Source organism: Panthera pardus, unplaced genomic scaffold (genome assembly GCF_024362965.1).
Source record: "Panthera pardus isolate Hobbes unplaced genomic scaffold, ASM2436296v1 HiC_scaffold_20, whole genome shotgun sequence".
Taxonomy (NCBI): Eukaryota; Metazoa; Chordata; class Mammalia; order Carnivora; family Felidae; genus Panthera; species Panthera pardus.
The window spans coordinates 79762352-79786660 of NW_026526766.1; the positions used below are offsets into that span (position 1 = coordinate 79762352).

Consider the following 24309-nt stretch of genomic DNA (forward strand, 5'->3'; position numbering starts at 1 on the left):
ATAAATTTTACCCAAAGTGTGTCATGTCAAATATCATAGTCAGGATTTAGCCTTAAGCAATTAAAAGTCTTTTGGTTTCCATGTTTCTTAAATTTTATATACCCTTAATAAAGCTGCTACTATAGAAGCTTCTTAACAAACGTTCATTTCATCAGCTCACTGGATTAGCCCGTGCTCTCCAGTCCCTCGGTGCCACATCCTGCCTGATGTTCAGGACACTTTGTACTCTCTCTATCCTTCTGCCCCCACGGGTTGATCTGCCTGCTTTCTCATTTGGTGTATGTAATTGTAATTACTTTACATATGTTTTGCATGATATGCAAATATAATACATAAAGAGTAATAAAAGAAAGAAAAGTGTTTCTATGAAAACTCAGGCTTTGGAAACATGGGGTAAAACCAACACCCGTGGAATTAAATCTGTGAGATCACTGTCAAAGTTTGGAAGACAGTAAAAACCTATAAAGACTGCACTCAGATTGCTTTACAAGTGTCTTTGCATTCTTTCTCCGCTTTAAAGAAACAGAAACTGTAAACAAAGATGATTTGTTAAAGGTGCAATGCATAATAAATAAGATTTGACACTCCAACCAGGGTGCCCATGCTTAAAGAAAAGACTTTGGCACAACATCAAACAATTGGCAAACAAAGACACATTACGATGTAAAATTAAATGCCGAAGATATGCATCAAATTTTATGATTGCCTACTTAATCTACTCTTTGAATTAACTATCTAAGTCTGCTCAAGTCATGAGCACTTTCTGTGATGATGGAAATGTTCAATATCTACATTGTCCGATATGGTAGCCGCCAGTCACATGTGGCTATTTGAGCACTTAGAATGTGGTTATTGTGACTGATGAACTGAATTTTTTATTGCAGTTAAATTTGATTGATTTAAATTTAAAGGTAACAGCCACACATGTGTGGCCAGTGACATCAGATATAAGAGTGTCTACTGAAATTAATTGGGAAATTAATTTTAATTCTTAATAAACTTAGTAACTGGAAGTATTTAAGAGATTAGAGGATTTGCAATCAAGAACATTAATGAAAAAATTCCTACATTTGGTTACAATTTATTTAGATCAGTGTTTCTCAAACTTGAATAATATACAGACTCCATTTAAAGGATCAAATGTGGGGTGCCTGGGTGGCTCAGTCAGTTAAGCATCCAACTCTGTTTTGGGTCAGGTCATTATCTCATGGTTTGTGAGTTCAAGCCCCACATCGGGTTCCGTGCTGACAGTGTGGAGCCTGCTTGAGATTCTCTCTTTCCCTCTCTCTCTGTCCCTCCCCCTCTCACTCTCTCTGTCTCTCTGTCTCTCAAAAAATAAATAAATAAACTTAAAAATTTTTATAATGGATAAAATGTTCTGGAGGACTCTCAGTGCTGACTTTTTATTGTTTATAATATAATAAAAATTTATTTTTATTACAATGTTACTTAAATATGTAAAACCTCAGACCAGTGTAATCTTCTTATGCTTATGAGTTTTATATAATTATAAAACCAAAACAGATTTATGAAATAAATTCAAAATACTGAATATCAATATAATTCTCATCTTAAGCTCTTTTGCTTTTTATTTTTATTTTTTTTAATTTTATTATTATTATTATTTTTTTTTTTTTAAATTTTTTTTCAACGTTTTTTATTTATTTTTGGGACAGAGAGAGACAGAGCATGAACGGGGGAGGGGCAGAGAGAGAGGGAGACACAGAATCGGAAACAGGCTCCAGGCTCCGAGCCATCAGCCCAGAGCCTGACGCGGGGCTCGAACTCACGGGCCGCGAGATCGTGACCTGGCTGAAGTCGGACGCTTAACCGACTGCGCCACCCAGGCGCCCCTAAATTTTATTATTTTTAAGTAATCTCCACACCCAGCGTGGGGCTTGAACTCATAACCCCGAGATCACAAGCGCACAATCTACCGACCGAGCCAGCCAGGCACCCCTCTAATCTTAAGCTCTTTTAAAATTTCACATATAAATTATTTTTTAAGGAGCTCATTTTAAAGAAACACTGGTCTAAATGAGCTTCAGAGCCCCTTCCACATCTAGTTGTCTTTGATTTTCTGGTTGTTTACTTTAGAATCTATATCAGAATTTAAAACAGCATTTTGAGCAGGAAGTAATTTTTAGTTAGAATTTTAAATAAGAAATGGCTGCAAACACTACTCTAACCAAGGTACACTACAATATCTTCATAGAAGGAAAAGTTATTTGATCCAGAATGATACAGCTTGTCAATGGGAGCTGTTCACTCAGGTAACCAATAATTTTATTAGTTTGGGAAGCTATAATTGCAGAATATTGGAGTTCAAGCTAACAAATGTTCTATAGCATAGTTGGGGTTTTGTAGGCAGTGCATTACAGATCAAGATGCATATTCATATTTTTCAATTTCTTTGTAATGGTAATTTTCACAGTTAGCTAGTATTTTCACTTCATTTCCAAATATTTTTGCATTAGTACAATTTTACTTTTCAATACGATCATTACAATTTACATGCATTGCTCAAAAATCAGATACAACTCTTCTAGAGTTTTCTGTTTCATCCATATTATCAGGGGTGACTGACATCATTTAATAATTACACAGTGGTGAGTGATAATAAATGGCCAAATCTCTACAACATTCAAAGTTGGTACACATTTTGTTGAGAATATTCTGTATGTATAAAGAAAATGAAGAATAAATACATACTGTTAAGACTGCAGAGTTTTGGAATTTATTCTCCATGGATAAAGTAACATAGCCTGAAGAGTAACTAAATTTTTTATCAGGATAACTTTTAAGAGAGATTGTTGCATCAAATGCTTCGGTGTATCCATAAACTTGAATTACAATATTTTCAGATGCTCCAACACGGAATATTTTTGGCGCTGAAATGACATACCTGTTGAAACAGGATAAAAAAAGGGCCGTTATCTTTAGGTGATTGCATTTCGTCGTGTTTCTTATTTTTTCATCTCACTTGAGAAATTCAAATAGGCACATTTTCTCAAAAGTGGTATTTTTAAATCAAAGTTTATTAGTGATCTATGATAATTTCGGCATGGCTTCCAAGAAGAAGAAGCTTGCAATTAAGACTTGAGAAACAGAGCTGGAGATTTAGTTAGCATTTAGAAAGGTACTAATAACACTTTCCCTGAGCCGCTGCAGCAAAGAGAGACTCTGAATGCTGTTGACTGGAATATGTACCTAAGGTCAATATATTTACTCAATGAAGAAGGCGACAAAGGCACCAGGGATTGAATTCCAGTCTGTCATCTACTGGTTGAGTGACCATGGTAAAGTCACTAACCCTTTCTAAGACCAAAATAATTTACCTGTGAAAATAACACCTTCTTTACCAGCTTGCAGTAAGGACTAAATGAGAATATGTATATGAAAACACCTAGCGTGCTTAGTACTTGATAAATGTTAAGTTTCATTAATTTGACTAAAATGAGTTAAAAGCTATTCCCAGTATTGTTTTTCACATGGTTTACACAAGAATGCAAATGAGTCTATATAGGTTTTTGAAATAAATTTTTTAAATGTGTGTATTTTCATTGGTTTATTAAAAGAACACTTACAAATATAAACTCTTAGTTATATTTCATGAAAGTGGCTAATTTGGATAGTGAGAGCCATATGTGTGATTACACAGGAAAAGAAAAGTGTGCTCCAACCCAAAAGGTCACAGTGATGGACCAATTCAAGTGGCCGAACAGGCCTGGAGACCACCTGCCACGGCACCTGGCAGAATTATTGCGGGCCCCTGTCAACAATATGACGTTTAAAAAGTCAGGAAGTCTTTGGTAACAAATGAAATTAATTTGGAAACAATTAAGTCCTTTTAAAGCATCTGGCAGCAAACAAATTGTAAAAGAGGGAAAAGATCTCCAGATTTCCAACCGTCATCTGAATTCCTCAAATGCTTACCCAGGAAGAGGAGGAAATGAGAAAAGTTAAGTTTTGCTGATAATAAGATACATTTCCTGAAATCTGTGCTAGGTACTGTTTTAACAACTAGATAGATAGGTAGATAGACATACTCACTTTGTGCTACAACCACTCTGTGAGGAAGATCTTATTATTACTCCCATTTTACAGATGAAGAAACTGATAATTTACTTGCCAAAGGTCACACAGTTAAGTTACAGAATTAGGAATTGAACCCAAGCAGCCCGTTTCCTGGGTTAACAATTTCAATTGCTATACTAGACTAGATAGCAAGAGTTATGCAATCTGAAAAATCTAGAAAAATACGCTATTTTAATTTCAGCATTCTCGTAAGTTTTATCTTTTTCAGTTTAATATTGTTTTAATTTTGAATTGTCCATGTGGTGGTGGTGGTGGTGATAAGACATAAAGTATTCAGTATTTAGAAGTCCCTAAAAGATGGCTTTGGAATCACCCTTCATACAGATTCTGGTCTTTATTGGCTTATCAGTACCACAATCTATTTACATAAAAAAATCATTCTTAAAAAAATATATCCTACTTTTCTTATTTTCTTTCAACAGTTTAAGAGGGTCAGGCCAGGGACGCCTGGGTGGCTCAATTGGTTAAGTGTCTGGCTCTTGGTTTTGGCCCAGGTCATGATCTCATGGTTTGTGAGTTTGAGCACCACATTGGACTCTCCACTGACAGTGGAGAGCCTGCTTGGGATTCTCTCTTCCCCTGCTGCTACCCCACTCGCTCTCTCTGTCTCTCTGAAAATAAATAAGTTAATTAAAAATATTTTAAAAAGAAAAGAAGATCAGGCCACTGAGCTTGCAGAGAGGCAAAAATATGACTTTGGCCTTTACCTGGAATACTCTTTCTCCAGATATTTGCATAATTTGCTTCCTCTCACTTTCTACAACTTTGGGGTAAGGCCCCATCATTTCTTTATCCTCTGACTCTATTTTTTTCTTCCTTGTACTGATAGCCACGTAATATTATTCATTCATTCATTGGTTCATTCATCCACCCATCATTTGCTTCTCCCACTAGAATGCAAGCTTTATACCACCTATTACATCCCCAGTGCCTATCACATGGTAGGTGCTCAATAAATTTTGTTGAATCAATCAATCAAATTAATTATATTGTTTGCTATGCTGTAAACAGCACACTGTCATTTTTTCAGAGAAAGAAAGGAGATGCTTATTAAGGGCCAGTACGGTGTAGTAGAAAGAATTCAGAATCATGAGACCCAGGTTCTAGTCCTAATTCTACTACTAATTTGAAGTCACTTAATCTCAATCTCCCTGAACTTTTGCCACTTGACTCTCAAAAGCGAGTATATAAAAACTACCAAAGGAAGGGGGTAAGACTGTGGCCATGTGAGAAAATCAGATAGGGGTGGGAGAGTGTTGTAAATTTATGACATCTTGAGTATACATTTATATTTATATTTTCAATATTTATGTATACATTTATGACAAAATGAAAAAAAGAAAAAGCAAACCAAAGTGGAAAAAAAAAGAATCCTTAATACAAGCCCTGCTTTTGTCTCCCTCCAGCAGCATGATCTTTGGCAAGTCACTTTCCCCTCTGTCTGGGTTTATCCTTATATGTGAAATAAGTAGGTTCAATTAGATACTTTCCAGTTCCTTTTCAGTACTAAAATGCTATTTCTAGATACAAAATCATTTATTTATTTATTCATTTATTTATTTATTTAGAGGGAGTGAGAGTGAGCACGAGCGGGAGAGGGACAGAGAGGGAGACAGAATCCCAAGCAGGTTCCACGCTGTCAGTGCAGAGCCTGACCCATAACCTGAGTTGAAATCAAGAGTTGGACGCTTCACTGAGCCACCCAAGTGCCCCCAAAATCAGTATTTTTTTTTAACATTTATTTATTTTTGAGTGGCAGAGTGAGACAGAGCATGAGCAGGGGAGGGGAAAAAAGAGAGGGGGGACACAGAATCTGAGGCAGGCTCCAGGCTCTGAGCTGTCAGCACAGAGCCCGACATGGGGCTTGAACGCATGAACCTCGGGATCGTGACCTGAGCCGAAGTCAGATGCTTTACTGAATGAGTCCCCCAGGCGCCCCCAAACCAGTATTTTTTAAGAAATACTTTAAAATGCACAATATTTCTATAACACCAAAATTTGTGAAGAATTAATTCATAAATTTAGAAACAGTTACAATAGGTTTTCAAATCACAGTATTAGAATTGACCTCAAAGTAACATGTGCTTTACTATGTACAATAAGTACATGGAATATACAAAGAAAATTATGAACCAAATAGAAATAAGCAATCAATGGCAAGAAAGTTTATTATCTTGAGTTTATTTTCTGCTCTTCTGAAGAGGAATTCAAACAATCACTTATGTAGATTTTTATAAATAACAATCCCATAAAGCTGCTGTGTTGTAAGCCACTCCTCAAATCAAAATGCTTCCATGACTTTCTCATTCAGAGGTGAGACTATTCACCAGGTGCTCTAGGAAGTAGAAAGTTATTTTCAAATTAGCACCATCTACTGAATTTATTTTTCACTCATCACAACTAAGATGCATTGATAAATGAAGATGGGTTCTTTTACTTACGTTTGTTCCTGTCCCCAACTTTTACCCAGGAAGATTAAAAAAACAAGTATGCCCCAAAGGCCCATGGCTGGAGGTATCAGTAAACCATGGATATAACCTTTTTGAAGCTACTCTCCTTTTAAATAAACTGAGATTGAAGAATTTGGGTACATTAGTTTACTGGTTAATTATTAATGTCAGAAAGAGGGACTTTTAAGTCAGAAAACTAAAATCAGAACTGAAAAACACCCTTTAATGCCCAGATGCAGAGGTAGGAGATCTTTTAGAAAGGGATTTAGACCTAGAGATTTATTTTGATTAATACAAATAAGGAGATTCTAACATGGGAATTTGACAGTAGAATGAATGGCTCAAAGCTAGAAGCCAGTAGGTCTCTTTGCCTTTGGCCTTATCCCTTTTGACCAGGACACCTGCTCTGAAGTTGTATCAATCTGTGAGCATGCCTCTGATAAATCTATATGCTCTGATACTGACAGAGACCCACCAGGATTCTGTTTCAAAATGAGATGATTTTAGGATAGGTCTGGTTTAGACAAGGCTCATGAAGTAATCTTTCTAGAGAAATCCTGAGTGGTCGTGTCATTGGCACTGGAAATGGCCTAAGGATAAGACAGATCTTCAGAGAAGCTCTATGGAATTGTTCCTTGGTCTGTCCCAGTCTACAGAAGATGCTGAACATTAGGTAGAGGAAAGATTGTGATAGGCAATGAAAATGCCATGCTGAGGACACTGGCATTGTTTTCTAGGAAATAACCCATCAAATACTTTTCTATTTAGCAGGGAATGGATATCCTCCAATATCTATTAATTCATATGACACAAATTCCAAATTTGCATTCATTCAGATGCAGAATATCTTTTTTTTAAAATAAACTCATGTTTATACCTTTCAATGAAGATTTTAATAATTTTAATAGAAGAGCTGAAGAAAAAAAAAGCTTCCTATAACAAACAAGTCTATTAACTTAGAATGAAATAAAACTTTATCCTTGAGATTTGTATGTTTTATGTTTGCTAGAAAAAATTTTATGTACAATCTTCCTTATATTTGTACTCATCTACCTTAGTACCTAATAGGTACTTTATTCTAAAGTAACAGAACCAATTTCTCTAGACATTTTTCAATTATTCAGATGTTTTAGGGTCACATTGGCATTCCTTGCTTTGAATTAATAAGGTTTTAACCTTACCAACATTTTAGTACTAAACTCATTAGAAAAATGTCACACAAAAGAGAATTTGATATACAAATTTCACTAAAGATATTTCTTACATGTTATTGAGGTGATAAAAAAAAATCTTCCATGATTGTCTGACAATCTAGTACATTTATTTCAAAAGGGAATCTGTGAAATGATTAAACTGGGTTACGAAAGATGGGTCAAGTTAAAACAAACAAAGTCCTTTTGCCATCATTTTCGGGAAAAGATACTTAGGAGAAAGCAAGAATACTCAAATCATCGTAGATATCTGTGTTTTAAGCCCAAGGAAGTTTGCTTGTATTATAGAATCAATAGTGATAAATGATATTTGCAAACATTTCCAAACATTTCCAAACATATTGGCATATTTCTGTGAAAGAAAACACTTTTTATTTTTTTTAATTAAAAAAAAAATTTTTTTTTAACCTTTATTTATTTTTGAGACAGAGAGAGACAGAGCATGAACGGGGGAGGGTCAGAGAGAGGGAGACACAGAATCTGAAGCAGGCTCCAGGCTCCGAGCTGTCAGCACAGAGCCCGACGTGGGGCTCGAACCCATGGACCACGAGATCATGACCTGAGCCGAAGTCAGACGCTTAACCGACTGAGCCACCCAGGCACCCCAAAAACACTTTTTAAAATAATGGATCTCAGAGGTCCCCACTAAAACCAAAATTCAATTCACAGATTTTCAAGTGTGTTTGAAACTTTTTAACTGCCTTTTAAACATGGCTCAGAGGTGGATTCTTCTTCACAATGTTGACTTTCGGGGGTAGTTTTTAGCTTTTATACAAACATGCAACTCTAAAAGAGGAGAATCCAAGTCTGGCAGAAACTTTGCTGGTCATCTGGCCTTCCTGCTAATGCCATGTTGATTCTACCCTCAGGACAGAGCCCACATGACTTCACTTAGTTCACAAGGCCCCTCCTGATCTGGATTCTACTTGATTCTTCAGCCTCAATGTTGCCCTTCTTCACTCCAGTCAAATAGCGTAATTCCTTATTATTATTCTCGGAAGTCACCATGATATGAAGGTGTTCCTACCACCTAAATAGTCAGCCCAATACTATCACTATTATTCTTAACTTATTTATATCCTCAAGTTGGTGTGTCATCAGAAATATGGGATATATATGGGTTAGTGCTACCAGCACTGAAGAATGCAGCCCACTCAGTCTATTTATAACAGCCGCGTGAGAGGGAATATTGGGGTACAAACTACAACTAATTGGGAACCTCATATATAAATATCTCTCCTTAGTCACTTGTCTTCCTATATATTTAAATGGATTTTTAAAAGTTTATTTATTTATTTTGAGAAAGAGAGAGAGTGAGCATGAGTGGAGAAGGGGCAGAGAGGAAGAGAGGGAGAATTCCAAGCAGATGTGGGGCTCGAACTCACAAGCCCTGAGATCGTGACCTGAGCTGAAACCAAGAGCTGGGCACTTAACTGACTGAGCCATCCAGGTGCTCCTATTTAAATGGATTAAAAAAAACACTTAGCTACAATAGTTTACTGAAACAAAGTCTTGCCAAAAATTCCAATGTGTAAAATAGTTGGAGTAGAGGTGCTTTGAGAGAAGCACAGTGGGGTGCAGGCTGTCTGCCTGTCTCCCCCAGGTGCACCCCCAGGTGGCCCTTGAGGAGGCTTAATGGGAACTCTGGGGTCCCTGGGCACATGGTTTAAAAATTGTTGACTTAAAGTACCAACAACCTCTTCCAAGCGTTCTTGCTTCACTTGGTCCTTTCCCGTTACTTCTACTAACATCTCCAAGTCCAGCTTGAAATTAGTTTTTCAGTTGATCAGGACAAAGGAGAAACTAATCTCTTTTTCATCTCGTGCCCAAGAGCCACTGCTTTAGCTGCAAATTAAAATTTCTCTCCCAAGTGACTTGGGCTGTCAACACCAAGTCCTCTATAAGTCCCTTGTTCCTTCACAATCCTGTGCTTGTATCCTACAAGACCCCAGTACCCCAACATTGCTCAGCAATTCACCACAAGCTCCAAGAGGCCTGGTAGAGGATAATGGAAAGGTCGAAACTCTAGGTATATACCCCAGAAAATGTGCACACATTTGCCTAAAGAGACTAGCACAGGAATGCTCTTTGTAGCATTATTTGTCATAGCAAAATTTGGCAGCAACCTAGAACAATAGAAAAACGGTAAATACATGACTGTATTTTCATGCAATGGAAAGCAATGTTGGCTGATAAAACCAACCTGCAAAATGACACAAAGACCATAATAACACGAACATAAATTAAAAAAAATGCAAAGCAATGTTATGGCCTATAGACATTTACATCAGTAGTAATAACATAAACATGATTGTGAAAGATAAATACTGCATCAGGATAAACGGTAATGTCTGGGAAGGGAAAGAGAATGGGGGAAGGGGTAGGAAAAGGGTACACAGACTGTATCCCTTATGTTTTGTTTTAAAGGAAGATCTGAAGTCAGTATGGCAATATTTTATAAATAATTCAGGGGAGTTTCGCAGTAGTTATACTGGTGTTTGATACATCACTCACTGTACTTTTCTAAAAGTTTGAAATATTTCATTGAAAAAAAAGAAAGGATGGTTTGAAGTGAGGCAGGCTCGAACTCAAATCCTAACTGCCTATCTATGGATAGGATCTTGGCCAAATTAAGATCCACTTTCATTGTCTATAAAATCAAATGATAATTCTTCATAGAGCCGATGGGAGAATGATATGAAACATGTATGTAGTTCTTGACACATAGCGTGAATCTGAGAATGGTCACTGTTCTTCTTATTGGCTAGGACAGACTTATGACCTACTCTTTTTTTTGGAAATATGTGCACAGCATCATGGCAATCTGTATTTGATACAGTTTTATTTTCCTGGCCGCTGCCGGGCAGACCACAACAACAACGGTAGCATGACTCTCAGGATGAAAGGTTATCTTTATCATCGAACCCAGCAGATTTTGCTTCCCACTTCTTTTGTTTGCAAATGTCAATTAAAGGTCTGGGATTAGATGACTAACATCTTAAGAATCTATCTAATTGCTACATCCTGAGAGTCTGATAGCCTAACTTAGCAAAGGAGCACAAAAAGGTTTCTATGGACCAGAACCTTTTTAGAAGGCATTTAAAGAAAATTTGCTTTTGTTTATGACATTGATTTCCATTAGCAGATTATGTGTACCCTACTATTTTCCTTATAAACCGTAAGAAGTCTTTGCTCAAAAAGGTCCTCCTCACTCTGACCCTTATGAAAGATACTGTTTGAAGCATTTTCTTATTTCGCAGGAGGAGGTTTAGTAATTAAGAAGGAAAGCCATAGGGGCACCTGGGTGGCTCAGTTGGTTAAGTGTCCAACTCTTGATTTCGTCGGCTCAGGTCATGATCTAACCGGTTCATGAGATCGAGCTCCATGTCTCTCTCTCCCTCTCTCTCTGCCCTTCCCCCACCTGTGAGTGTGCACACACTCTCTCTCTCTCTCAAAATAAGTAAATATTTTTTTTAAAGGAAGGAAGGGCATAAATGTTAATTCACCATCTCAACAAGACCTATTGAACTCCAGTGAATTTTAATAGGTGCTTTGTGAGAGCCAGACATAGAGGACATGTTCTCAACTTTTAAAGAACTTATCCAAATAATGACAACGTAATAGCCACCGATTACTAGCTCCTAATGTGTATCCATTATTGCAATAATGAAGTTACACAAATGGTCTCTGATCTGCACAACCACTCTGAAGGGTGCTATAACCTTCAGGTCACCAATGAAGAAACTGAGGCTCAGAAAAATACAGTGGTTTGCCTCAGGGAACACATCTAATAACTAGCAGAGATGGGGATTTGATTGTGGTAGGGTCAGTAGGAAAAAGAAGAGAGACATACCAAACCAGGCTGCAGTCTTAGCTTCTCTTTGACCCCTCCTCCAGCTATTTGTAATTGATTCTCCATTTTATAAACTCTATAATACTTTATACAGCCTTATCCACACATTCTGATTTTTATTTACACACCATTGTAAATTCTAGACAAAGGCTCAAAGGTACTACATGGGAATAGGTATGACATTAAGTGAAGGACTAATCTGACTTCTGTCCGGTTCTCTCTTCCTCACGGGGTGCTGAGGTAAGACTAGCTGATCAGACAACCAGGCAGATCGTAGACTGGGGAGATGACCTGACAAGGCTAGAGGTAGGCACAGCCAGAGAACAACCAGGTAAGCCACACCCTAGGAAACACGGCGATTCAAATCCAAGGATGGATGATCTTGTATTTAGGTCCTTGAGAGAACCCAAGTCAAAATGACCCAGCTAAGGCATTCCTGAATCCCTGCCATTACCTAGCAACACTAAACTTGTACACTAGAATAGCTGTTTCTCTAAAGATACAATGCTGGGGAAAGCTCCTTGTGCTCAGTACCACCACTAATGGGCACTTGCTTACCAGTCAATAATTCCCAAGCATACTCTAGGGGTGCCTGGGTGGCTCAGTCGGTTAAGCGTTCGACTTCGGCTCAGGTCATGATCTCTCAGTCTGTGAGTTCGAGCCCCGCATCGGGCTCTGTGCTGACAGCCTGGAGCCTGCTTTGGATTCTGTGTCTCCCTCTCTCTCTGACCCTACCCCGTTCATGCTCTGTCTCTGTCTCAAAAATAAATAAAAATTAAAAAATAAAAATTCCCAAGCATACTTTAAGTTCTTAAAGAGCAGCAGGTTCAGACAGCTCCTTGAAAGCGCCACCTGCTGGTAGTAACTTAACCTCATCCCAAAGCAGACTGGAATAATTTGTGCTGTGCTGATGGCCAGTGCTAACACCTAACACCTTCCCCAAGGTAGACTCAGACTTCCCTTTTCTCGTCCCTTCTGAGAACTAGTTTCTTCAGTTCCTGGAGAGAGCAATGCCTACCTTGCCTTCTTATAGGAATCCTGAAATGTGATATCCCTGAGCATTGGAAATCATATAAACATGTAAGTTCTTATGATTATTTTTTTAAGCATCTTATCTCTCCTGCTTTATCAACTTCTTTCTTTCTGCCTGCAAACATGCAGAAGTCTCCATTAATTGGACAAAAAAAAAGCCAAATATCACAGAACTTTTCAATGGATTTTTCTCCAAAAATCACTGCTAAACCTCTCAAAGGCTTAGTCTGCTCCCTTTTTAGAATTTTCTTTTCCTCCATTTATCCATGGACTCCCCCTCACCAGACTGCTGCACAGATATCTTCATGGAAGTTATTTAGAAAGAAAATAAGGAATGAATAAAATGATTGCTCAGCAGCAGAGGCCACTTGATGTTGGTTGGCATGATTTGGCATTGTTCTCATTTTACACACAAAGACCCTGATGATCAGAAAGGGCTCAAAGGAAGGAAGGGGGCCTAGAATCACACAGAAAGAAGTAGCCAAGGCCACCTGTACAATTTGAGGGTCCCAGTGTAAGATGAAAATGTAGACCTGCTTATTCAAAAAGTAAGAAAAGGTGCGGTATTAAAACATAAAAACCATTTCTTCTGTGGTCTCTTCCTCAACTTGCAATGGTGTTTTTTACTTGCTATTTTTAATGTCATTCTAAGTCAAGCAAAATCAAAGGTTTAAATTAATGGCGTGAATTTTACCATTCATCTTCATTTAGCGCGATGCTAGTTTTAAATGCTAATACAAGGGCCCTTAATTCATATGTAGAATCACCAAGACCACGCAGTTTGTTTTTCAGATCTCATACATTCATGTATACTTTGTTCTTATCAGAACATTGGAAATGCAGTGCAAAACAAACTCAATTGTTATTTTACTTTTTGACATGTGTGTATTCTACCAACACTCTCTACCTTTGCTTACTGAAGAATAAGAAAAGCCTGAATGGAAAAGGAGCTATGGGTTATCCTGTATTTCCCCTTCCTTCTGTGTCATCATATTTAGTTCAAGTCATTGGCTAATAACATGAACAAGAAAGAATATGATGAGTTTCCTCTGTCATTTGTGTTTCTTAGAATGCCGTTGTGGTTGTTGTTTGTTTGTTTTTGCATTCAAACCAAGTTCTGGCTCCAAAGGAATATATGGCCTCTAAAGGCTGTCAGCACCCTGCTTGCTGAGTCATAGACATGACATACTTACTTTGTATTCACTTTGAGTCTCCCTAAACTGCATTGTGGGTCCACTGGTATTCTGTGTTCATGGGGTATCGTGAATGCTCTATGTGAATGGGGTGAAAAGGAATGGTGGGCACATGTGTTTGCACATATCTCCTCTGTTCACCTACATGCTCCATTTCCCCATCAGACTTATAAGACACAGGTTCAAAGATATAACTATTAATAAATTCAGAAGTGTGGGCCCTTTTGAGTGCTGGGCCCTCTGTGACTACACAAGCTGCATGTCCACGAAGCCAGCTCTGGAGTAGCAAAGCCAGGAGCAGAGCCATATAGGACTCCAAAGTCTCTTAACATCACATGGAGTCTCTTCAAATAGCACAGGGCAAGTAGCAAAGGGATTGCAATCTGGGAGGAGAATGATAAGGAGGAAGAAGTGTTTGGGAAGATGGTTGTCAAAAGGACACAATAGCTCAGTTACTTTAGGCAGACGTACAGACTGGCATGAGCTAGGAGATATGACCTGGAAGCAAGCCAGCTCCCAAGGGTTGGACAGACAGTGTCCTAGCTTGTAGATGCTTAGAAAGCATTCCTTTTGGCAGCCAGCATCTACAGAGCACTTTCAAAACGAGGCAAAAGAGAGGCAGCCAGTATCAGGGGTCTAAGAAAGTAATATCTTAACAGGTAGGTCATGTTGGGATGCGTTCCTCAAGAGGCCAGGCAGAAAATCACATTAAGATGGACTATTGGCAAATAGGTAGGACCTACCTAACTATACGGCTGAGGTCAGGGGATGGCCACGATGGAGGCAGGGTCCCTGATCAAGAAACAGACCAGGAGGGGGGAGTCATCATTTAATAGGCACAGAGTTTTTGTTACAAATCATGAAAAGGTTTGGGGTATAAATGATACTGATGGTTACACAACATTGTGAATGTATTTAATACCACTGGGTTGTATATTTATGAGTGGTTAAAATAATATTATGTTATATATATTTTACTATAATTTTTTTAAGCTGCAAAGAAAAAAGACCAGGGAAGAGGCAGACATTCAAAGATCAGAATTGAGGCATATATAATATGAGCAAGGAGAAGTAGATGCCAAATCCTATACCACATGTACTCAGCATTTAATAACATCTTGCCTCTAGACCACATAGAATCACTTCTGGGAGTTCTGCACTTTTCCCTTAAGAAAATAAGATCTTGGGGGATGATGGATGTGATCTGGCTGGGGTGAGGGTAGGGCCTCTTAAAAGCTTTTCCCTACTCTGTTAGGGGAGCAAGAAAGGCAGTTCAGTGTGGACATCTCTGGTGGCCTCTTCACTTGCTTGGACAGGTTTCCTCATCTGAGCAGCTACTATGCCAGCTACTGTGGGACAGAACCTGGGGATGAGACCATAGGGATCTGGGAAAGAGAGAGGGCTAATTCTGCCACATAAGGGGGGGATCCTGTGCACCAAGCCCTGGCACAGGCCATGGGTAAGGGGCACCTTGAGAACTGCTAAGACCATGGTTTGGGCTTGGAATTGTCTCTCAGAATTCCCCAAGGGTCCTTGGAACCCCAGCCCCAGGTGCCACATGGGATCTAGCTTCAAGTGCACTTGGCGAGAAGGCCTGTATTAGCATCCTAGCTCACCCTTTTAAGAATAATGTCCTTCACCCTTGTGAAATTGGTGGAGTGCATCCCAGGTATCCCTGGCTTAGGAATGAAGGATGTGGTGGACAGGGATGGGAATGTTGCAGGGGGTGGCAAGAGGCTGGGATGAGATAGAGAGATGACTGGGCTGTCATTAGGGATGGAGAGAGATGAAGGATGGCTTAATCAGATGGAGAAGTCTGATAGCAGGAATAATCTATAAAGGATGGAGAAGAGAAAGAGAGAAGAGAGAATTGAGATTTAGGTGTGCCTGCAGTCAACCATTCAACAAATGTTCATTGGGCACCTAAAATGTACCAGACAGTGGTTGGGGCAGCAATGCAGAACTAGACAGGATGTTCAAGGAACTTGGGGTCTAGTGTTGAAGACAGACCATCAAATGAACAGTTAAACCAAACTGTGATGAGCGTTATGACAGGGGAGCTACACAGGGCCAGAGAAAGAAAATGAGTTTATAATAATTAGAATTAGGTTCTGCTGGGGCGCCTGGGTGGCGCAGTCGGTTGAGCGTCCGACTTCAGCCAGGTCACGATCTTGCAGTCCGTGAGTTCGAGCCCCGCGTCAGGCTCTGGGCTGATGGCTCAGAGCCTGGAGCCTGTTTCCGATTCTGTGTCTCCCTCTCTCTCTGCCCCTCCCCCGTTCATGCTCTGTCTCTCTTTGTCCCAAAAATAAATAAACGTTGAAAAAAAAAATTAAAAAAAAAAAAGAATTAGGTTCTGCTGTATATAACACACAATCAAAATCACTGTTGCCCAAATGAGGTATATGTTTATTTCTCTCTCACATAACAGAAGTCCAAGGCTGCAATGGCATTTCCATATGTCCTCAGAGGCAGGGGCCGTTATTTTTTTGTTCCACCATGCTATCACCTAGCTTCCATCTTCAGTGTTACCTCATGGTCCATGTTGGCTGCTGGAACTCCAGCCATTGTTTGTAGGATGAGGGCTGCAAAAAGGAAGGCAGAAAAGAGACCCCTCCCTGTTGAATCCACTTGCTTTGAGCAGCCTTCTCCAAAGTCCCATACATACATTTCATTAAGAGACTTGGGAATAGGCTGTGTCCAACTTCAAGGGAAATGAAGGCCAGCTAAAATTCAGGTTTTGATAATAAGGGGGAAAGAAAGAATGAATTCCACGTTAGTTAGTACTCGCTGACACAAGTGTTTTCATCTTTTGCATTCCATATTCCTGAATATCAAAACATGATGTTGAATTCTAGCAGAACTCCCAAAGATTATTATTTTTGGCAATACAGAGTATTCTTTTGTAATGAAAGGCAGAATTCATAAATATATTTAAATATTTCATTTTAAGACCTTGAGCTTATGGGGGGGGGGGGAGGAAGGTGAATTTTTCTGCCAGGAATGTACTCAACTAAGGAGATCTTTTCTCTGGCCATCAGTAGCCAGAGATGAGCAAACCACCACGAAGATACTCAAGGCAAGGGCAAGGACCCGGGGCCAAACAGTACAAATCAGGGTATCAGGTCAAGTTTGGTCAAGCATACCTTGCTATTACAAAATTATCTCAGTTGCAGAAAAAAAGGAAATTTCTATATTGATAACAGTGGTAGGTGGTGTTTGGGAATTTTTCTGTTTTTCTGCTTCAGCAGTCACTTCTTATTGCCATCTCAGTGCCCGCCACCTGAGTCAATGCTAATAACTGTGGGCTGAATGAACACTGGCAATGAATTTGTCTCTGAGAGATTCCCTCTTTTTACTTGCTTTAATATAGAATGACTTGAAATCCATAACTTCAAGTTGCCATAGTATTTCAAAGGAGTCAAGGAGCTGAGTACAAACCTGAAGGTTTAGTTATGGTGCCAGAATTTGGGGTTGATGTCTAGGTTTGGATCTCTACTACAGGGCTTGCTCCAGGGCCCTCACTTCTAATAAAAGCATTAGAAATAAATTAGAAATAAAAGTGGGCACCATAAATAAGAGCAATTCACTGCTTTTGATTCATCTGTTTAATAACCTCTTTCTTTTTTTAGGTAACCATTTATTTAGTGGCTTTATAATTAGGACAGCCAATCAAAAGTGAGTGACCCCATTACTGTTTTTAAAATGGAAATCAATTCCCAAGTAAGGTTAAGTGTGCTTTTATTCTACTTGAGGCCTTAATTAAAAGCATAAATAATACACATAAATCTTATGAATGCTGAACTCTGAAGGAAATGAAACTGAGCCTATTCCAATATATGAAGGAAGAAGTTAAGATCTATGTGAAGCCTCTGTCCAAAAGGCAATTAGCTGTCATTGCTGGCAGGTTACTCAAGCCAGTGAGAATTGTTACCAAATAATGCGTCTCATTGAGGCAAATCATGCCACTGAAAAAGACTTCTACCTGAACTTTTCTTAAAATGCTTTTTGAACAAAAGTGAATCCAAATCTATGATTCTCTCAAATAATTAAAGTATTTAGAAGAATATAATTTACGAAGCATCCTTACTATGTCATCCTGTACATTTGTATTTATTTAAACATTCATTCTTGTCCAAGGTGTTTTCACATCCATGATCTCATTTGGGCTTTACAACTCTAAACATGGTGGTTAGGATACATGTTGAGTTCAGAGAAGCCAGGTGACTTGCTCAGGCTACACAGCCAAGTATGAGCCATTCCTGAGCTCGCATTGAGACCATGCGTTTGTTTGACAGTCGTGCACACGCTCTGGGCAGGCAGGTGCCGAGGATGCAATCATAGAGACAGTCGCTGCTGCTCTCAGGGAGGAGCTTCAGTGTGTGGACTCGTGAATCAGTCTGCTGGGGTTGGGTCCTGGTTCTGCTATTCACTGTTTGACTTGCACAAATTAATCGCTGTGTGCCTCAGTTTCTCTATCCGTAAAGGGAGAACAAATGAAATATCTACTTCATAGGGTTATGGTGAAAATTAGGTAAATGAATTCTTGCAAAAAGCTTAGGATGGATCTGACCTTGATTAAGTCCTCAGTAAATGTTAGGTCGGATTAGTAGGAGACTCAGACATTAGCTATATAAGCATGCTTACGAGTGTAATGATAGACTTGAGATAAATAGAAAGGAAAGTAACAGTTCTATCAGGGCTTGGGGCTAATAGAAGGTTCCCCAAGAAAATGGCTCTCACTGGAACTCTGAAAGACAAACTGGTGTTAACTATATGGTCATTCCAGACTGAGATTTGGGGTTTTAATTCCTGGATTACATATTCATTTTTAAATATACTGCAACTCTTTTTTTTTTTTTTAAGGTTTTTTATTTTATTTTTTATTTATTTTTGAGACAGAGAGAGACAGAGCATGAACGGGGGAGGGGCAGAGAGAGAGGGAGACACAGAATCGGAAACAGGCTCCAGGCTCTGAGCCATCAGCCCAGAGCCCGACGCGGGGCTGGAACTCACGGACCGTGAGATCGTGACCTGAGCTGAAGTCGGACGCTTAACCGACTGAGCCACCGAGGCGTCCCTATACTGCAACTCTTAGTACAATTTATTTAAGACCAATTTGTTGATCTAAAGCATATGGAATCAATTATTTTCTATAGCGAAAAGAGCACAAGCCTAAAAGTCAAAAGACCAAAGTTCTAGGTTTAGGTCTGCCATCAACTCACTGTAAGACTGGGAAGGGTCCTTTAGTCTGCTTCTGGGAATAATTTAGAAGTTCAAAAGAATGTTTTACCTCTAAGCCTACTAGGGTCTGGCTGCAATAAACTGTCCATGGTTTCCCCTTTCCATATGTATGCTGTTTTATCATCATAAAATACTCCAGTCATTATTTCTACTTGTGAAAATCCTACCCATTCTCTGAGATCCATCCCAAATGTCCAGAGTGATGTGGGGGTGGGACAGAGATGATTTTATCTGCCAATCCTCCTACTTTTACAGAGGAGGGGACTTCCACTGCCCTCCCCACCATTAGCTAGTACAAGAAGACTTCTTTGTTTTGAGGTGAAATTCATATAAAATTAACCATTTTTAAGTGAACAATTCAGTGGTATTCAGTACATTCACAATATTATGCAATTACTACCTTTATCTAATTCCAAAATATTTTCATTGCTCAAAAAAACAAAACGAAACAAAACAAAAAACCCTTACCCATCAGGCAGTTACTCCACATCTCTCGCAGCCCCCAACCCCACCACTGGCAACCACCAGTCTTGTGCTTCTGTGGATTAATTTAAGGAAGACTTCCCTCAACTCCCACCATTCCCAACAAAAATATGACCTTATTCTCACCTAAACTTCCATTCCTTTTCTCTGGCGATACGTTAATTATATACAACTTGAGAGTCTCTCACTCCTTCCCCCTCACCCCAATCCTCCCTGATGTCAGACCCTTTTGCATTAAGGGCGGTGTTCATGCCACATTAAAGTGAATTGTGTGTAGTGGATTTACCATCAGATTTCTCAGCCCTTGACTCTGGTGCCACATATTTACCTACTTGCTCAGGAACTTTGGTGTGGGAAACTGTCCCTCTTAATTGACGATCGCCATATTGTTGTCTCCGACCAGGAAACTGTCTTTGTGCACCTGGAGCTGCAGCACATCAGCAACGCACAGACCTGTGAGGGGTGACAGAGCACAGAAGCACATTAGGGGGCCCCCAGGGTACTTCTTCTTCTCCAAAATTCTTGCATTTGACTTGGAGGAAGAGAAAAAGACGATATTGAGTTTCCTTTGTTTTCCCCCTGTATTTCTCTCTTCTTCTTGAAAGTTCTACTTAGTGATGCTTATTTCTCGAATCAATTAATACTTAGTCTCCTACCATGGGCCACTGTTCTAGCTAATGCAGATACAATAGTGAACAAGACAGGCAAAATCTTCCCCCTAGTCACGAAGACATAAACAATATGTGATAAACTATCAGGCAGTGACACATATAAAGAAGATAAGGTCCGGTACACAGGTTGGTCAGGGGAAGCCCGGAACCTGTGGCAGAGTGAGCCACGGGGCTATCTGGCGGGCAGGCCTTTGTCTTCAACATTCAAATAATGGCCGTAAACAAAGAGGCCTTATTATGATTATTTGTAAAGTTAAAAAAGTACCCTTTTGGTTATAGGAAAAATCAAACTTATATAAACAGTAGAAAGAATGGCATAATGAACCTCCACATTCCCACTACCCAGCTCAGTGATTATTATCAACTCATGGCCAGTTTTGTTTCCTCTGTACCCATCTCTCCTGAACTTCCTGAAATATCTTGAAGCAAATCTCAGTATCACGTTATTTTCTCTGTCAATATTTCAGCATATATCTCTCAAAGACAATAACTTCCGTTTTTTTAACCTCACTGTCAAAAACAATGAGAGTTTTTAGTATCATCAAATATCCACTCAGTGTTCACATTTGCACTATTAGTTTGTGAACTTCAGCCACCACCACCACAACAAAACATTAGTAACTTCCATTAGCCTGAGAATCATTTCCTTAAGGCACTGGATAAAAATATTAAGTACACACGCACAACATTTTTTTAGGCACAGTCTGTTCAGCTCCAGGTATAGGCCTGAATGTTCTTAGCTTGCAATGACTGCTAAGACAGGGAATGATGGCAATGCATCCTGGTGATTCATGTGCACTTTTTCGCCTAACACTTCAATATTTTTGGCCACCATGTAATAGGAGCTGAACACAAGTACATTACTCAGCTGAAAGCAGCCAGCAAATGAGGAACCGAGTACTATGACACAACGTCCATTTGCCCCACATATTTTCATCGGCTCCATTTGGCCATCAGCTTCCCCAGATGTCTACACATTTCTCCATAACTCAGCCACCACAGCCATCCCTCACACAACCTTCTGTTTAGCTACCTTTACTTGTGTTCTTTTTAAAGATTAAGTACTGTATGTACTATAATATTTTCTGTTAGAATTTAATATCTTTGGAACTTTATCAGATTATTGTTCTTTTGTTGCTGTTGTTAGTGCTCTGGTTACAAAATTGCATAGTTTTTGTTTTTTGTTTTTTTTTTTTTAGCAGTCTGTCTCCATCCTATTTTTCAGTGTAGCCAAAGACATGAATACATTATGGAAACCATTTAATGGGTGAAATATTGAATTATAAAAAATGAAATAACTTTTTTTTTTAATTTGAGAGAGAGAGAAGGTGTGCACAAATGGGGGTGTGTGAGCTGGGGAAAGGGAGAGAGAGAGAAAAAAAAATTCCCAAGTAGGCTCCATGGTCAGGCAGAGCCTGATGTGGGGCTTGATCTCACAACCCTGGAATCACGACCTGAGCTGAAATCAAGAGTCAGATGCTCAACCAACTGAGCCACCCAGGCACCCTTCAAATAAATATCCTTAAAAATAATTTACAAATGATATTGATTTGCACTGTTACCCATAGTTTGAGGGAAAACTCAGTAATGAGTCCTGTTTTTATCCTCCACCTCAACCTCCCAGCAAATCATAACAGTTTTAGGAAAGTAGGAACTTAAAACTGTGGCTCATATAATGATGGCTTACAAAAACATTAAATGAACAAAATATGTTCAAAAACATATAGATAACTCTTTTTCATACGAGCTTACAATGAGAGTCTAAAATATGCTATCGCCAAAGTTCTGGATAAACTGTCAATAAAATGATAAACACATTGCAATGAATAAACTGCTCCTTAATTCAGTATATCATACTAGCTGTTTACCTTGATTTGAGATGCCAACACCTTGAATTTCCCAGGTAGGTAGAGAATCAGGTAGCGTCAACTCTATCTGATGCCTAGAAAATAAAATATTTCACAGCTATCACACACAGGTGAGCCTTAGTTAACCTGGAACCAATTTAACATGGTCTATTAATCAGAAATGTTTACAGTTTTCACATATGGGCTCTTGAAGCAAATCACAAGAAAACAAAGTTAAATCAGTGACCATAGGTGGGGAGAAAGTCAAGAAAAGAACAAAGGACAACAAGGGACTCCTACATTCTCAGAATGATTGCCTATACACCAATTAAGTTGAAATATATGAAATTGCTGTGTGGGTCAAGAATGTTTGGTTACAGGCATATACATGTGGTTTGGCATAGATTGAATGTTTGCATTCCCCCCAAAATTCATACATTGAAATATAATCCCCAGTGTGATGGCATTTAGACGGGAGATCTTTGGGAAGTGCTCAGGTCATGAGGGTGGAGCCCTCATGAACTGAATTAGTGTCCTTACAGAAGAGGTCCTGGGGAATTCCCTCATTCCTTCTGTCATGGCTATCCGTGAACCAGAAAGTGGGCTCTCACTGAACATTAAATCTGCCAGTGCCTTGATCTTGGACTTGTCAGCCTCCATAACTATGAGAAATAAATGTCTTGTTTATAAGCCACCCAGTCAGTGGTTTTCTGTTATAGCAGCCCAGATGGATTAAGACATGGTTCAACATACTCCCATGTTTTGTTTTCATTGCCCTACTTTTATAAACTGAAAGGGCTGTGATAAGTTATCAAATTAAAATTATATTATTTTCAGTGAACTCTACTTTTAAGAAAAGTAGAGTAATCAAAAACAATTGAAACAAAAAGGAATTTTCAGAATATCAAAGTCCATTTAGTCTAAACAGTACATTTCCTAAGTGCCTATCATGTGCATGGCACAGTCCTAAGACTAAATACAGGGATAAGTAACAAGCTGTCTGCCTCAAATAACTTATTCTAGAAGAGGAGAGAAATATGTAAACAAATACATGATCACAGAGGTAATAGGGCTTCAATACAAGCAGTAAGAATGCAGAGAGGTAAGTATTTAATTCTTTGGGGGCCACTTTCTGGTGAACCCAGTGTCTGAGTTGGTTGTCAAATGTGAAATGCCTTTTGTTAGGAGTGGAGGGTTAAGAAAGAGGATTTCCAGGAAAAGGTAAGAAAACTGCACAGACCAAGTACTGCTGGAGCACAGAGGGCACAATAAAGGATAGTGGCAAGGGCTTCTGGGAGATGGGCTGGAGCCATTGGCAAGAGCAGTGGATGAGAGGGTCTTAATCTACATTGATTTTGCCTGATGGGTCATGGAGAAATGGTTTTAGGTGGGGAAATGGCATGATCAGATTTGGATTTTAACATAATCACATGGGTGGCTGTGCTTAGAAAGTGAATCAGAGAAGTGGATAGAGCTGGAATCAGGGAGGGTAAAGGAGGCTGTTGGGCATCAGGCAAGTCATGATAACTGAAGAAAAACTGATCATTTCTCAAACCTTATGGATAATCGGTTATTTACAGCGTGTGTTTATAATACAAGGAAAATATTGCCTTCTCTTATTTGTTATGTAGATAAATAGCATTGGAAATACATACCTAAATGGATGATATACATTGTTGGTGTGTTTGTTACACACCAGAGTCTGTTTAGAAGTACTGAAACAACTACACAGAAGTATAATGCCCAGATATCACCCCAAACTACATGCTCAGTATAAGTTCAAGGTAAGTGAAATGGCATTCGTCTACAAAGATCAGTGCTCAGTTAACCCTGCTACTGAGGGAAAAACCAGCCCAATAGCCAACCAAATTAACCTTGATCAAATGTCAGTGCTATCTTTAATAATCAAAGAAACCCTCTGAAGATTGACAGACCACTTATATGTCATATTTGAATAATTTTTAAAATTCCTAAGGAAAAGACAATAAAATCTTAGAATACCTTTTAGAGACATGATGTACTTCCCATAACCCGTTTTCTAAAAAAATGCTTCTTTCAAACATTATTGGGTACATGCTTGATGCCTCTAAATTAAAAATATGAAAACACAGGGTAAACATAACATACAATAGAGTTACATGTTAAAGCATGATGGCTAACTTTAAATTAAATATTTTAATGAATTTGATCAAACATTTAATTTTTGTAATATCAAAATAGGAAAATAAAA

At 38.9% G+C, this 24309-nt stretch overlaps 2 protein-coding genes across 2 annotated transcripts in view; both read right to left on the reverse strand.

The window, feature by feature from the left end:
• Nucleotides 1–6644, reverse strand: part of LOC109269885 (complement C5-like) — an 89845-nt gene extending 83201 nt beyond the window's left edge. Inside the window, exons 1-2 of the mRNA XM_019454000.2 lie at nt 6540–6644; nt 2713–2905 (exon numbers count right to left, since the gene is read on the reverse strand). Of these exons, the coding sequence (XP_019309545.2) occupies nt 2713–2905; nt 6540–6604 (258 nt within the window). The 5' untranslated portion in view covers nt 6605–6644. The remainder of the gene's footprint in view (nt 1–2712; nt 2906–6539) is intronic.
• Nucleotides 6645–16222: 9578 nt separating this feature from the next.
• The window catches only part of LOC109269880 (complement C5-like), a 42697-nt gene continuing 34610 nt past the window's right edge, over nt 16223–24309 (reverse strand). Inside the window, exons 18-21 of the mRNA XM_053908244.1 lie at nt 24081–24165; nt 22101–22174; nt 19890–20014; nt 16223–16419 (exon numbers count right to left, since the gene is read on the reverse strand). Of these exons, the coding sequence (XP_053764219.1) occupies nt 19929–20014; nt 22101–22174; nt 24081–24165 (245 nt within the window). The 3' untranslated portion in view covers nt 16223–16419; nt 19890–19928. The remainder of the gene's footprint in view (nt 16420–19889; nt 20015–22100; nt 22175–24080; nt 24166–24309) is intronic.